This window comes from Salvia hispanica, chromosome 6 (assembly GCF_029641045.1).
Source record: "Salvia hispanica isolate PSC_SH4W2 chromosome 6, Shi_PSC_v1, whole genome shotgun sequence".
NCBI lineage: Eukaryota > Viridiplantae > Streptophyta > Magnoliopsida > Lamiales > Lamiaceae > Salvia > Salvia hispanica.
The window spans coordinates 5,606,095-5,621,970 of NC_142697.1; the positions used below are offsets into that span (position 1 = coordinate 5,606,095).

At 37.7% G+C, this 15,876-nt stretch overlaps 1 protein-coding gene across 1 annotated transcript; it reads right to left on the bottom strand.

The window, feature by feature from the left end:
• Positions 1-9,804: 9,804 nt before the first annotated feature.
• Positions 9,805-11,137, bottom strand: LOC125206149 (uncharacterized). Its single transcript, XM_089062067.1, has 2 exons — positions 10,595-11,137; positions 9,805-10,389 (listed from the first exon to the last, which is right to left on the bottom strand). Exons 1-2 carry the CDS (start codon positions 11,135-11,137, stop codon positions 9,991-9,993), a joined length of 942 nt encoding a protein of 313 aa, XP_088918193.1. The 3' UTR covers positions 9,805-9,990.
• Positions 11,138-15,876: the final 4,739 nt, after the last annotated feature.

Sequence of the window (15,876 nt, forward strand, 5' to 3'; positions counted from 1 at the left end):
GGAAAAGGTAGAGAGAATAAAGTATAAAGTGAATAAAGTAAAGAGAATAAAGTAAGAGAGAGTAAAGTAAGAGAGAGAAAAAAGTTACCATATATGGAAATGACTCAACTATGAAGAAACTTCCCGAAATAGAAAAATGACTCAACTATGAAAATACGGAGGGAGTATTACTTAAACATGCCCTTATTACACTTAAAGTGTGAAATAATGGACATTAATTAATCACCCACCAACCCCACTCCCCACCACCGCTCATTTGGAAAACACTTCCCTCTCTCTCTGCAAACTCATTCTCTCTCTAACCTAAACTCATCCGCCTCCAACCTCACAAATCTTCCGCCTCTCTCTCTGAAAAGCATAATTTATACCACCTCCAATTTCTCCATCAACGATCTTCTTGCAAATCTACCATGGCCAACAGAAAATCAAGATGGAGGGTGGATTAATCCACAGGGCTCCCAAATCCCAACCTCTTTTCTCGTTGGCGACGACCTGCAAAATGGTGGGTGTGTTAACCTGTAGGTGCTCGCAGCGGAAGCGGGTTGCATAATAAATCACATAATTTTCAGATCTATTTAGCAGATTATTTAGACAAAACCTATTCGCGTAATTATCACATGTATCATGCTCATAACTTGAATTAATCATGCTTTTGGGCTGATTCCCGAACTGTATCTCAATATCAGTGTGGGCTGATCTTACTAGAATACTATGACTTAAATAAAGAAGACAGAAGAAATCCCTTTTGGAATAGGAGAGGAATTCGAAAATTCCTACAGCTTGTGATAGCTGAAATTTTCGAAAATTTTAGCAAATAAAATTGTGTTATTTCTGTCTCCTTTATTCTCCTATTTATATTAAGTTCCTTTTGGGCCCAGACAGGGATCTATGGAAGGTTTTGGATATGGGCTCATCCAATTTACTTTTTACTAATTAAATCGAATCCACAATTTAATATAAGTTATAATTGGAATATTACGAGCAGCCACTACAGAAGTAATATTGAACTCTCCCCATCCAAATCCGAAATTACAAGTAATCCGGGTTTCCGTTTAACTTTCATTTCCCGAGCTTAAGATTAAAATGTCCATTAATTAATTAATGTCTGCTATTGACTTAATGAATTAACTTCTTATTAATTCCAAGAGTGGACTTAGCATGAAACGCTTATTTATTATTCATAGAGTAATCACACTCCAACTAGCTAGGTTCCGAATAATAAAACCTTGTTTCGCGCTCCTCTTGAGGACATTATCAAACGAGACTCAGCTCGCGCACGATTCAATATAATAGCAATCCTAGCACCGCTAGGTATCGATCACCACTACCCAATATATCAGGATAATTGGGTTACGAAAAACCCGCACCATTTGATAAGTCAAAGTAGTGCATAATCAATACCGTATGCTCAATGCTAACCTACATTGATTAAGAAACAAATATTTATCAAGACCTCGCCTTTCAGTAGATAGCCTAAGGCAAGTCTTGCTGTTAGATCCGTTCAGTGCTATACCACACCAATGTCATCTTATTTCAGTAAGGCTTAGAAATATACGGACTGACATTGCAACCTTTCTCGATGGATAGTCAAATTCCATCTAGGTTGTGAAATTCATCTTTTTCTTTGTTTAGAACTGACCGTGTTACCTTAAAGTGGACGACGCCCACAACCGGTCTACTAAAACAAAGACATAGACTTTGTTAAGTTAACTTATACACTTAAACATGCATTAACATCCATTAAATGTAAAACATAACAACATTATGACAAAAATAATCTGTTTTATTTATTGGAAAATAAAATAAGAGTTTTACAGTATTCAATCACTCGAAACGTGATTTCTAGTATACAAACTCTAACATAACCCACGTCGCTCCAGCTCGCCATTCAAACTTTTTCATTTGCCGCCATTTAAATTTGATGTAATTTGAATATACATGGAGTACTTTTACTATTCAAACTTCAAAGTATATGCACAGAAATTTGTTTATTTACTTCTCAAACTGTATTAATAATTTAAATAATTTTGAATATATATAAAAATTTACAGATACGAAAAATTGGATAAAAAATAAAATTAATAATATAATTAAAACACCCAATCCCTTTACCTACTTTATTACTCATTCTACTTAAAATACTAATTACTCATTCCTTAATCTCCGTGCCCAAAAGGAAATGTGCAACTAACCTGGGACGGAGGGAGTATGAGAGAAGGATTATAAAGGAGATAAAATATTTCTATTTGTAGTAATGAGTCTATGAAAAGCTGTTGATTTGTTAAGAGTTTGATGGTCAGCGAAAGAGTGTTTAAAAATTAATAAAGAAAACCCTCGGTCCAGGAAATCCCCTAGACAGTGGGTGTAGGAACTCAGAGAACCTTGAGCTACCGGGTCGTTGGGCACACAATCACTACCTTAACTCCCCCTTCAAAAACCCTCAACCCGCTTTAGCTAAGAAAATACTAGTACAGGGAAGTAGGGATCGAATCCACAGAGATGAATGCGCAAGTAAACATGTTCAAAGACTTGGGAACTATTTTTGGCTGCTGCCACGCAATTTTTGGGGTTAAGCTTTAATTCCTAGTCTTGGTAAATGAAATATTCTACTCTAACAGCTAGATCTAGGCAGAGACATAAAAGCATGCATATTAACCGAAATAGAGCGAGACAATTACTAGACCGAGCGAACAGTTTCCTAAATTAACCTAGACTTGGGAAGCTAAACGTGGGGACCATTCACCAAAACAGCATAGTACGACTGAAAAGCTGCAAAATAACTAACTAAAGGACTAACTAACAGCGACATCATCTCCTCCAATATTTATCACGAAACAACCAGTTAAAACAGAGCAAAAACGAAAATCGAAGCAAGTAAACGAAATTAAACTGATAGAAATGGAGAACGGGTAAAACTAAGGTAGATCTACAACTACTAGACGAGGCAAAACAAGAATGCAGAATTTAAATAACAAAATCAAGAGAAAACAAGCAGATCCATCCACGAGACGCTTAATCCACTCCGGATCCAAGCCATCCACAACAACCAAACATCATCTCCTTCTCCTATCCTCACAAGTCTACGTATATTCAACCGATCAACAACAAATTTCTCACAAACCAACTCCAAACTCAAATCAACCAACAATAATCAGCAAATCAAATCCAAAACAACACGATAAGATAAACGAAATGAAAGTAGCGAGATCCATTGCAAAGTACGAAGTATCCAACGATAATAACAAAACAGAGCCGAGCCTCGAACAGCGAGGACTCGGCGAGTACGAGAAGTAAACAGAAAAGTAAAAGACGATTGTTTCTTCGCCTCCGTGGAGACAGTGTTGTGACACTATTGAGCTGAAATGTGAACCCCCGCACCAAATTCCCCGTGAGTGTGTGTGTAGAAAAGTGAAAACTAAGCTAAGAGCTGAAAAAGTGATCCTCTCATGCCAAGCGCATGCTCTTATTTATAGCGGACAAAGCTTCTAGACTGTTCCTGCATTCTCCATTTTGCCCTCTGATCTGATGCTCCTCAGTCTATTGGCTCTTCCTTTCTTCATGCTTAGTTTTCCCGCTAGCTTCTTCTCCCCGGCAATCTTCATTTTCTTCCTGGGACTAGCGGTTTCTCTACACACTTGGCTTATAAAACCTTGTAAGACCCATGAAATCACAAAATTTTACCCCATAATCAATGCATGGAATTAGCCTTATCAGTCTACTTTATATACTTCCTCCGTTCCTTTTCCTAAAATAAGGATATTTTCCTTTTTTGTATGTCACATAAAATATCTAATTTCCATTTATGGAATGTTTTCTCAAACTCATTACTAGTTAAATCAATTTATTTTCAACTTATACCACTAGGGTCCACCATTAAACACTAATAATAATGGAGTATCATTCTTCTCATCTCACATATTTTACAAATTATGCATTAATTCTCGTGCCATCCCAAATGTCTTTATTTATTTATTTTGGAATGGAAGAATAGTTGTAACAGCCCGCCCTCCTAGGGTACAATAAATGCGGCGGCTGCTACCCGAAACCGACTCCAAAGAAGTAAACACAGACTAGGGTTTCATTTAAAGAGTACTGATCAAAAGAATTGGAAGAAATATCAGAGTATTTAATGCAACAACTCAACCCAGAAGTTCAAAGGAAGATAGATATCATAAATGAGGGTCAAAACCTTAAGAGTACGACCTAGTATCCCAGATAAAATCACGAGAAAAGGGCTAAGGCCACAACCGTAAGTAAGATGCAAATATTCCAAAAAGAAGTTCTAAAGAGTATCAAAAATTCAGCGGAAAACGACCAAGAGAAAAGCATAGCTATGTATGGTGACACAACTACACTTAGAGTTCAACACATCCATATTAATTAATTAAGCTGCTCAACACCCGCCACCGCTCGTCATCATTCAACCTGCACATAAGGAAAACACATGCAGGGCTGAGTATTTTGAAATACTCAGTGAGCTCGTTGCCAAAACATTTTATAAGTTATGCCACCCTTACCAAGTGAACTCGAGTTTTAAGCAGTTAAAAAGAATATCACGAGTATCACAAAATATATTTTCATAGACTGGCCAGTCAAAATAACCTCCCATTTTCTCATCAAATTAACAATCACAAACATTCCATGGTGCGACGAAAGTGTGGCCACACTTTTCGCCCACGAGACCGGCCGACTAGCAAGGACGGCTCGCGATCCCATAGTGTACACAGCCTGGTAGGGCTTGCGGCCCATACTCAGACCCGAATTCGTATAAGCATATCCAACAATCACATTTAAACAAACATAGGCATGGCATAACAGTTAAACCACCCTTATAACACCAAACAACATTTGATAAAATAAAAGAGAGATATTAGAGTAAAGTCCACCTCGATTGCTTAGTTTTCAAGTAGTTTCGCTTTTCCGTTTTCCGGCTTCGCAACCAAAGTTTCACCTTTTAATCACATAGGCACATATCACAAATTAGGTTCGATACTACTCTTACTCATGCATGTCTCATTACTTTTCCCTCTTCCCAACGATTTATCTTATCATTACTAATTAACCAAGATCATGTTTATCACACAAGATTATTTAACCAACCAACACATGCTACACAACACAATAACACACACACACACGTGGCACACACATACACACGCCACACACACACACGCCACACATATGTATACACATTCCCACGTCCCGTTTTATCCCTCTTTCACTCAACCAAGATGCATGAGGGTTCAAGAAGACCGATTAATCGGTTAGAAGAAGAAAAAGAAGAAGTAGAAGAAGAATAAGAAGGACTCATAAACAAAATACCTTTTTAGCGAAAAACAATCGGTAGAAAACAAGTATTAGCCTTGATTCTTCAATGTTCTTGGATTAAACTTCAATTTCTTCTCAAAGGATGAAGGATTAATGGAGTAAAGTAGAAGAAAAATTGAGAGAGTGTGTGGGAGGGTGGGGGCCGAAAATTATGGGGGCTAGGGTTGATGTTTCTCTTATTTATAGTGCTCAACAAGATCTTTAGGTAATTAGAATAGAATATTTGGTAAGATCTCCTTCTCCACAATTAAATAAAATAAATAAATATTGTGAAGTAGGGAAGAAGAATTAACAAAAATAGATTAGGGTACTAGGCATGAGATTTTCGAAATTATGGCCTTCCAAAAAGCCAAGATTTTGTTTTGGTATTTTTCCATATAGAATAAAATATCATGGAGCAAAATAAAAATAAGGAAAATCCTCCATGAAGCAAGGTAAGGGGCGGTTTCTATGCCTTTTAAATAAGGCATGGATTTTTGAATATTGACTAAAATAAAGTAAGGCAAGATCTCTTGAAGTATGGAAAGATTTGGTAGAATATTTAAATTCTAGGTATGGAAGGAAATCAAGTAAGGAGTCAAATAAAATAAAATAATTCTTTCCTTCCCAAGTAGAGTGATTTTCGAAAATCACTAGAAAATAAGGGGGCTCGATTTTTTCCATTTTTAAACAAGGAAATAATTGGCTCTTGGAATTTAATTTGGATAAATATCCCAATGATTAAATTTCAAGGGGTCTAGGGTTCGAAAATTTCAAGAATTAGGGTGACAAGTATTTATGGAAATTTTCTCTAATATTCTCACTCACCCTTAGATAATTAATTTACCACATAATCTCACAAATAAGTAAATCACATGCCACATCATTAAATCAATAAGTTTGACTTTTCAAACTTTCAACACAAACCCTAAACTCAAATCGACCATAACATCTCATGAAATAAATGCATTCTCGATTCCACGCCATCAACAATTAATTCTAGGGCTCTAAAATTAGGGTTCTAAAATCCGGGATGTTACAATAGTACTCCCGTCCCATTCAAGATGACCACCTTTCCTATTTTGTTTGTCCAATCAAGATGACCACTTTCCAATTTTAGAAATGATCTCTTTTCTCCTCATTAAAATATTCAATTACCTTTTTCCTCTCTACTTTATTCCACCTAACACCACTTCTTAAAATCCCGTGCCACTCAAGAATGTGGTCATCTTGAGTGGGACGGAGGGAGTGTATAACATACCGCTAGTAATATTCCCTCTGATCCATGGTTTTTCTTCTCCATACAGTTGTACAGACACATTTAAATTAAGAGTAAGGAACATATTCCGTAATTATTGAGATTAACTGACCAAAAAAAACCTATTTTGGTTGCAAGTATAGCAAGCTTACTCAAGAATCAAAACTCCAGTTCATGATGACCCCTTTTAAGAAAGCATCGCAATCCTGGAATGATTGCTTAATTATAACATTTTCCTGCAAATACATCTGTGCTAATATTGTTTATCCCTTAAAATTAATATTATCTTCAATTATTTGAATCTAATCATGTGCACGTTCACCTTGATCACTTTTTATTTCCCCCCTGTTTTCTTTTATTAATGATGGTCCAGTTCACACGTTCAGACCGTGTTTTCCAACGTGGATGTTGGAAATACGGTGTAACCAAGCTAATCATTTTTCTTAAACTGTACACTTGTATTATGGGGTTATTTAATAATCGTAATAGCTGTACATTTACTAGCAGTTGGATCGTTTCTCATTTAATTTTCAACCTATAGCGCCCCAAGAATTTATAATTTTCAATCAAGTGGGCAAAATTTTTATGACTAATTGAACAATAATCACGGGTGAGTATATGTAATTTAACAATATATAGTAACCTTTAGTCACGTGTCCCGCTTTGATTTAGCACAAGTTTTAAAAAATATAAAAAAAAATGAGTTAAGAAAATTAATAGTATATAGGTCTACTTTTATATATTCCATCCGTCACAAGATAAATGACTCAAATTCTTTTTAGAAAATGTCCCAAAAGAAGTGACCCATTTTCTTTTTTGGTATTCTCCCTTTTACTTTTTCTCTCTACTTTAGAGCATCCACAATAGAAATAGGTCAGCCATAGGCCAGCCACTCTCTCTCCCTGCCACGTCATCAGCACTAAAAATTCACCTGTCACATCAGCATAGGCCAGCCGCAATAAAAATAATTCAAAAACAACTACATTTACGGAATTAAATTTACGATTAAATTGCGGAATTAAATTTACGAGACATATACGGGAAAATTCATTCATTTCATTAAAAAAAAGGTACATAGATAAAAAAAAATACATGATTTTTTTTTAAAAAAAGGGCTTCCACACAAGAGCCCTGCCACTCTTTACTCATCGTCGTCGCCCACGCCATCCTCACCGCCGCCACCCGGGGTATCTGAGCCCGCGTCTGAACCCCCTACCAGTGCCCTCGAGGCATCCAAATCCACCCGCATGTTCTCGAGCATCGAGTAGAGGAACCTCTTCTCCGTGGGGTCGGTTGCGGCCTTCCACTCTTGGAAGACGCGAACATCCGTTCCTCCGTTTTTGCACGCGAAAATAAGGTGTACGCGCGTGGGGGGCGGGTGCCGAGATGACCTCCTGAGGCGTTAGGGGGGTTCCTCCCCTCGCTGCCCGTTGCGCCCGCTTTTGGCCAACCGGGCGAGGGCGACGAGTAGAGGATGGAGGGGACGGAAACGCCTCAGCATCCGGGGGGAGGTCGTGGGATCCGCCGCTGCTGCCGCTGTAGTCGCCGGAATAGTTCAACCTCTGCTTCTTCGGCCACCCAGCATCGCACCCCGCCCGGAACTTCTTAGAGTCCTTCAGCAACACATAGCATTCCCAGAAGAGGAACTCCTTATACTTCCCCGGCAAGGGGAACTGACTCTCCGCTATCCTCCGGGCGTCCTCCTCATTCTTCCCACTAGTCAGCTGGCGGAGGGCGTTGGCGTACAACCCCGAAAATCGGCCGACCGCGGCCCTGATCCGTTCTCACCCTTCCGGCACTCCTCCCCGCTGTAGTCCTTCCCATGCGGGCAGTTCCTCCTGTAGGCTGCTCTAATCTTTGCCCACATCCTGACGACCCGCTGGTTGTTCGCAACCAGCGGATCGTCGCAAACCGACAACCACCCCTTGGCCATGCCGGCGTACTCATCCTCCGTCCACTTTCTCCGTGTGGGGGTGTCGTCAACACCGGGCTGCGAGGACTCGCCGACCACTTTGCCCTTCCCCTTGGCCTTCTTCTTCTTCGGCGCGGCCCGGCCCGCTGGAATGGGAGTGTCCGACTCCCCGAGATCGATCCCTATCTCATGCAATGACGTCTCCACTGGGGTCGACGTGTGAGACGAAGCCGTCAAAAAATCAAGAGAGGGACGATAGACCGTGTCCCCCCCCCCCCCCGGTGGCCCCTGCATCCCGGGATGCATACCGTGCTGCATCCCTCCCTGCCACATCATCCCCATCATCTGCTGCTGCATCTAGGGCATACCTCCCCACTCCGGCGCTGACTGCCCGCCGCTCGCCTGCACCCCGCCCGGCATCCCCCACGGCATCCCCCCCTATTTCCCCCACTGCATCCCCCCGGCGTTCCAGCCATCATCCCCATCAACTGTTGCCAAGGGACGTTAAAACCTGGGCCCATCTACCCGCCCATCTAGCCCCATCCAGATCCCACGGGTACCGTGGGAGAATGAGAGTCGCTCGTCGTCGGACTGGACTCGTTGTTGTTGTCCATCGCTCGATGTTGCTCTTGTACATAAATTTATTCACTTTCCACTTTACTAACAAACCCCATTTTCTTAAATCCCGGGCCAAAAAATTTGTGGTCACTTATCTTGGGACGGAGGGAGTATTAGTTTTATAATATAATGTGAGGAGGAAATGAGTTAGTGGAATGTACGGTCCACTACCAAAAATAGTAAAAGTGGAGTGAGAAAATTAATAAGGAACATACCAAAATAAAAAACACTGGGACCATAATAGGGGTCTGAGGAAGTATTTGATTACATATATGATTTTAAGAAATTATATCCCCCGAACATGTACTCCCTTTATCTCTCTGTAGTAGAAACGTTACTTTCAGATACTGGATTTAAGAAATTGTTTTAAATGAGTTAAACAAAAAGGGGAGTAAAGTGGAAGGCAAAAAGGTAAAAAGATGAAGAGAGAGTAAATTAAGTGAGAGTAAAGTAATTTCTGCCAAATATAAATAATTCGATTACAGTTAGACAATCGAAAAAAGAATATGACTCGGCTACATAGGAACGGAGGGAGTAGCATTCAACTAATTCTTGTACTACATAGGAACAGAGGGAGTAGCATTCAACTAATTCTTGTGTATCCACCGGTATATACACCCACATGTCTAGTTACATGTATTCCTTTTAACTATTTTTATAAGGCAAAAGAAAGTCATTTTATTTGCAAGAAATTATCATTAGTCAAGAGTGACGTAAGAACGATTACGTGAACATTGTATAAAAAATGAATCAATGAATAAGATTATCAAAGAATTCTTTGTACAACAAAAGCAAGGCAAAAAATCTCAATCACCATCTGTGTAAATCATAACTATACAGTATAATAAAAATCAAATTCCAAACTGTAAATATTGTTTCTAAAATGTTTAATAGGCTACTGTGTAAGTACATTAAGCAATGACACCCTAGTGTTGATGAAGCTCCGAAACGCCCTCTCTCCACATTCTTCAATCTCCAAAATCCGATCTTCCATTTCATGCATTTTCTTGGACGCAATCTTCACCTCTTCCTCCCCTTTCCTCCTCAAATTTCCCAAATCCAATTCTTGGAATTCGCAAATCCCCCCCTCAACTTTCGCGTGTTTTATTTTCTTCCCAAAATTCAGCCCCATGCACGAAGGCAGCTTCCGAAACGCCCCCGAGTTCGAAATCGCGCCAAAAACTGCATTCGACACCGTCACCGTCACCTCCACCACGTCATTGATCACAGCCATGAGCTCCGCCTCCTCGCCGTAGGGCGCCGATTTCCGGACGGAAGCCAAGGTGAAGGATAGCTTTGCACTAAAAAAAAACTTATATTTTAGAACATAAAAATTTAGACTCAATTATTAAAACTTTAGAAATAATAACAATTTAGTACGCTAAAAAAACATTCCTAAATTAAAGATAAATTAACTTAATCTTTTATTTTTGTAGGATACTTCTACAATAAGGATATTTTTTTAAGCATAGGTGATATATTTAAAAACACAAATTAACGTACTTAATCATATTAAAAAATTTCCTTACAGTTTTTTTTTGTTGTAGTGTTCCGATCTCCTTGGCGACTTTGCTGAGATTCCTGGAGTAGATGGCGAGGGCGGCGGTGTCCTTCCTGCGGACGGCGATCTGGGCGGCCGAGTGGTCCGCCTTGAGGCGGAGGAGAAGCGTCTGGAAGGTTCCGTGGACGTCGACAAAGCGGAGGAAGTCTTCTAGAAGGTTGGAGTATAATTCGGTGCTGCCGCGGAGGGAGTCGCGCGTCTGGGGGAGGTGGAGAAGGTCGTCGAGGGAGTCATGGAGGGATTTGAGGCGGCGGAGGCCGTCGCAGAGCCAGACGGAGGTGGGGGCGTGGGTGTGGGCGGGCCAGAAGTGGTGGAGATCGGAGATGTGGTGTTGGAGGTTCGAAATGATCGGGTGAGAGCGGGCGCACGGGAGACTGGTGGATCTGATGTGGAGGGATTTTTTGGGTTTGGGTGGGTTTTGGGAGGGTGGGTTGGGGAAGGAGAGAGAGCGGCGGAAACTGGTCACCATTTTAGGTGCCATTTGTTTTATGTTTATGCTTATGTTTGTGAGAAAATGGAGATGAGTTTTGAGGAGTATTTATAGAGAGAGGGCGCGCACGGGTGTTGTGTTGGGATATGTATATACAGCTGTTGAGGGAAAGTAGTCATGTGGAGTGGAGGTGGATATATGCTGTCTAGTTATGGTGGAGCTCTAGACATCACGTGTGCCTCATTAATTCTACTGCTGCTCACACGTGTAAGCCAAATTAGGTATCCGCGGATACTCGATCCGAAATTTTGGATATCCGATCCCAAAGTTTCGGCAATCATTTACTCCCAACGTCCTATAATAAATGGCATATTAGGAGGATGACATAAATTTAAAAGTTAGGTGGAAAGAGAAAATAATATATTTATTTAATGTAAGAGAGAGTTTTTTTTTCAAAATAAGAAATGTGACATATTTTGTGGTACAAACAAAAAAAGAAAAGTGCGACATGTATTATGGGTAGAGGGAGTACCTAATATAAGATCCGAATCTGATTTCGAGTACCCTGAACCCCGAGTTAGGTATCTAGTCCCGATTTTAATTTCGATTTTGATTTTAGAGAAGCTCAAATAAACTGATCGACACATTAACATTAACAATAATAGGCAATAATCTGACTGATTAACATTAACAATAATCCAACAAAAAGCAATACAAAATTAAAGCTTTACCTTCATTGCTGAACGAGTCGACGGAGGTAGAGGGCGGCGGCACTGGGAGCTGAGACGGCGCCGCGGTAGAGGGAGGTGCAGGTGAGAGAGCAGGAGAGGGAAGGGAGTTTAAGAATAATGTGTTAAGTGGTTGACGGCTACCCCCACCCAGTTAATGGTGTTAATCTAATTTCCCTTTTTGAGAAGGGTATATTTCTCTTTTCTTTTTTAGAAGGTAAATAGATGATATACATTTTATATATATCTTTCCTCCTTAGAGATGCTTTTAGAGATTTTTGTGCCGGATGAGGGTATTTGTCTCGACTTTGATATCCACACCCAAGTGGTTGATGGCTACCCCCACCCGATTAATGGTGTTTATCTAATTTCTCTTTATCTTACTTCCTAGTTCCATAGATTGTTACTCCCTCGTCCCCCAATAATTGACATTGATTGACTAGGCACGTGTTTTAAGAAATATAGTGGAAAGTGGGTGAAAAAATTTAGTGGAATGTGAGTCCTAATTTTATATATCAATTTTATAATAAAATTTGAGTGAAATGAGTTAGTGGAATGTTGGCCAATTACCAAAAGTAGTATTCCCTCCATTCCTTGTTAATTAAGACATTTATTTCTTTTCTGCAAGAAGTTTAAGAATAGTGTGTTAACTGGATGGTGAATAAAGTAAAAAAGATGAAGATAGAATAAATTAAGAGAGATAATTACGCTTTGCCAAAATAGAAATGACTCAATTAACTTGGAACTTCCCAAATAGTTAAATTACTCTATTAACATGGAACGAAAAGAGTAAAAGGTAAGGATGCCAATTAATTGGGGACGGACGAAAAAGGAAATTTGTGCCAATTAATGAGGGACGAGGGAGTATAACTGTCCCACAAAATTTGTCCCGATTTGACACGACGTGGGTTTTAAGAAATTGTTTGATTTTGTATTAAATGGAGGTGTGTAGTGGAATAAGGGTCCCATGTTGAGGAGATTGATGTGTGTATATAATGTCTATTTTTAGTAAGACTAGTATCACGTCTGTGCTATGTACAGATTAATATACTTTTAAATATTTTTTTTAATTTTTAATTAATTAAATAAAATTAGAATCAATATTAACGATGAACAATATGATTAATAATTTTAGTCATATGAGAATCAAAATTCTATAAAAATCAGCATTGAATCATAATATATTTAAAACAAATCACATAATATAATGTTTAAACATTAAACCATGGAGTAGGAAGATAAAAATCTATCACAATAAAGAATTAAACACAATGGATAATTACTCATCAATTTTAAAACTCCTTTATACAATACATTAACTTTAAAATTAAAATCAATCTCGTCATTATAAACTAAAACCTTTAATTCTTCACAATCGTCAGTCTTCGAAGCAACTTATAGGTAAAATAACTCGTTTGTCATTTTCAAAGCTACAATAAAATAAGGAACAAAATCAATTTGCAATGCACAAAATCGATAATTTATATGTATTAAAACGATCATCCGTAGAGCAAAGTATAAGATGAGACTCATGAAAGTACACAATCGAACAATTCACACCACATGTATTTGATGAAAGGACCAAAAATACCTAACATATGGCAAAATATGCGTAAAAATTATGAAGTAATTCTCCTTGAAGACCATGCTTTTTCTAAAAAACATGATATAGAATATGGTCTATCGCAGTTGCATTATAGGAGGATAGAGGAGAAGGAGCTAAGGGCCCTCTTTGCTGCAGCGGCTTCGGCAGGATCACCAGCACCCCAAAATGGTAAAGGCACACTCCGTGCTGTAAATTGAGTGGATAAAATAAAGAGAGAAAAAAAAATGTAGAGAGAATAATGTTTCTGCTTTAAAAAAATTGTCATTATTTAAACTGAGACATTCAAATGGAAAAATATGTCCGAGTAGGGATAAAGTGAGTATTATCTTAGCATCATTCATCAAGTCCCCATATATACTAAACCACAAAATATTAAATGTTGATTGGAGTTCAAACACAACCAATTGATTGATTACTCATACCTTCAACAATGCATTCTGAAATTGTGCAACCAGTTCCTATGACACAGAAAATAGAAAGCTAAAGCCCTAAAACCTAGTCCCCATCAATTGACAATTATCATTGCAGAAATCATACTATAATGTGTTAAATACACGGTAAATTAGAAAAATTGAAAAATTCTAGGGAAAATTTAACATTTGATTGAGATAGAAAACTGACCCGGAGATATTGCAATCTCGGAGATCCATATTTTCCGGTGCGCTCCTTTTGTCTCTGATCATTGGTAAACATATTACTGTAACTGAAAAATTCAACATCCACACTATTCAAATCAGAGGGGAAAAAAGGCTTGATGTCATGTCATCGTTGCCTGATCTATTTGGGTGAGTAAAACCTCTCACTCACCCAACTTAATCACATATGAAATTGTAAAACTTCCCACTCACTCTACTTAATCATACATTTAATGACCTTTAAATTATATATATTTAATTTAATATAATTTTTAAAATAAAATGGCAATCTTGTAAATTTTTCCAGAACTCCCTTTTTATATATTATATAGATTCCAAATGAGACAAATTTTATAGGACGGATGAAAATAGTAAAATGAGACAACTTTTGTGGGACAAAGAAATAATTGACTGCAGTTTTACATCTAAGGAAATTAGGTGACTTAATTAGTACTCCCTCCGTCCCATTAAAGATGATCCACTTTTCTTTTTGGTTTGTCCCAACCAAGATGGAGAAAATATTCAGTCGTCCGAGCATACCACGTGGAAAGATGATGTGGTATGTCCTCCCAATAATATTTTGACAAATAAACATATACAATGGCCCAACCTCCAACTAGAAATATACATGGCTATGCAATATATTGAAGTTTTGCATATTTCACATATAACAAATATAGCCATAAATACAACACAGATCTATTTTTTTATGAACTTAAAATTTTCAAATCAATTAAAAAAGTCATTGTTGCTGCTATATATTGCGAAAAAAAAAAATCAAAAATTTTAATCAACAACTTAAAATATGTGATAAAATTTGCTTTTATTTTTTATTGTTAGCATTTTTATAGCCAGTATTTCACACAATAAAATATAAAGATAGTTAATAGTAGTATAATAATGAAAATGTTTAAAAAGTTCAAAACGCTTATTTTTATGCAATTAAAAGGAGATTATATTGGTTAAAAGATATCAACTAAAAAACAAATAAGAAATAATTTTATAAAACTAAATATGTAAAATTTATTATTACTTAATCAAAAAAGAACAATTATATGTATCTTGCAGAAGAGATACTTTAAAAAAAAAATACAATTCTTACTAATGATATTTAACAAATTTATCTTGTTGCAAGACTGAAATAAACTTATATATGAACATAATCGTACTAATAGTTAAAAACATATTTACTTGACTAAAAAAAATTAAATTTTGTTCATCGATTATGCTAAATTGTTGAAGTATGTTTTAATTTATATGTATGTATATATATTATATGTATATATTAGTATATATGGGACATGCAAAACTTCCAAATCAAATTAAATTTCTTCCGTTAGTTAGGTTTATATATGGCCATATTTGTTATATGTGAAATATGCAAAACTTCAATATATTGCATAGCCATGTATGTTTCTAGTTGGAGGTTGGGCCATTGTACATGTTTATTTGTCAAAATATTATTGGGAGGACATACCACATCATCTTTCCACGTGGTATGCCTGGACCACTGAATATTTTCTCACCAAGATGACCCATTACTTAAAATGGAAACCCCATTATCTCTACTCTATCCTCTCTCTCTTACTTTACTCTCTCCATTTAACACACAAAAAAAAGTTGCATAAAATCTCGTGCGGGGTCATCTTCCTTGGGACGAAGGGAGTACAACTAAAAAAGAAGGGGAACAGAAATAGAAATATAAAGGGGATACATTTTCATAAATTTTAGTAATTCATAATTAAAGCAAATTAAATACTACTACCTCCGTCCCCGAAAATTTGTCCCATTTTTTCATTTCCGTCCGTCCCCCAAAATTTG

Coding starts and splice junctions, on each gene's coding strand:
- LOC125206149 (XM_089062067.1), bottom strand. CDS start 11,137: ATGGCACCTAAAATGGTGACCAGTTTCCGCCGCTCTCTCTCCTTCCCC. Junction 10,390..10,594: donor TTTTTAATATGATTAAGTAC/GTTAATTTGTGT, acceptor TTTAGTGCAAAG/CTATCCTTCACCTTGGCTTC.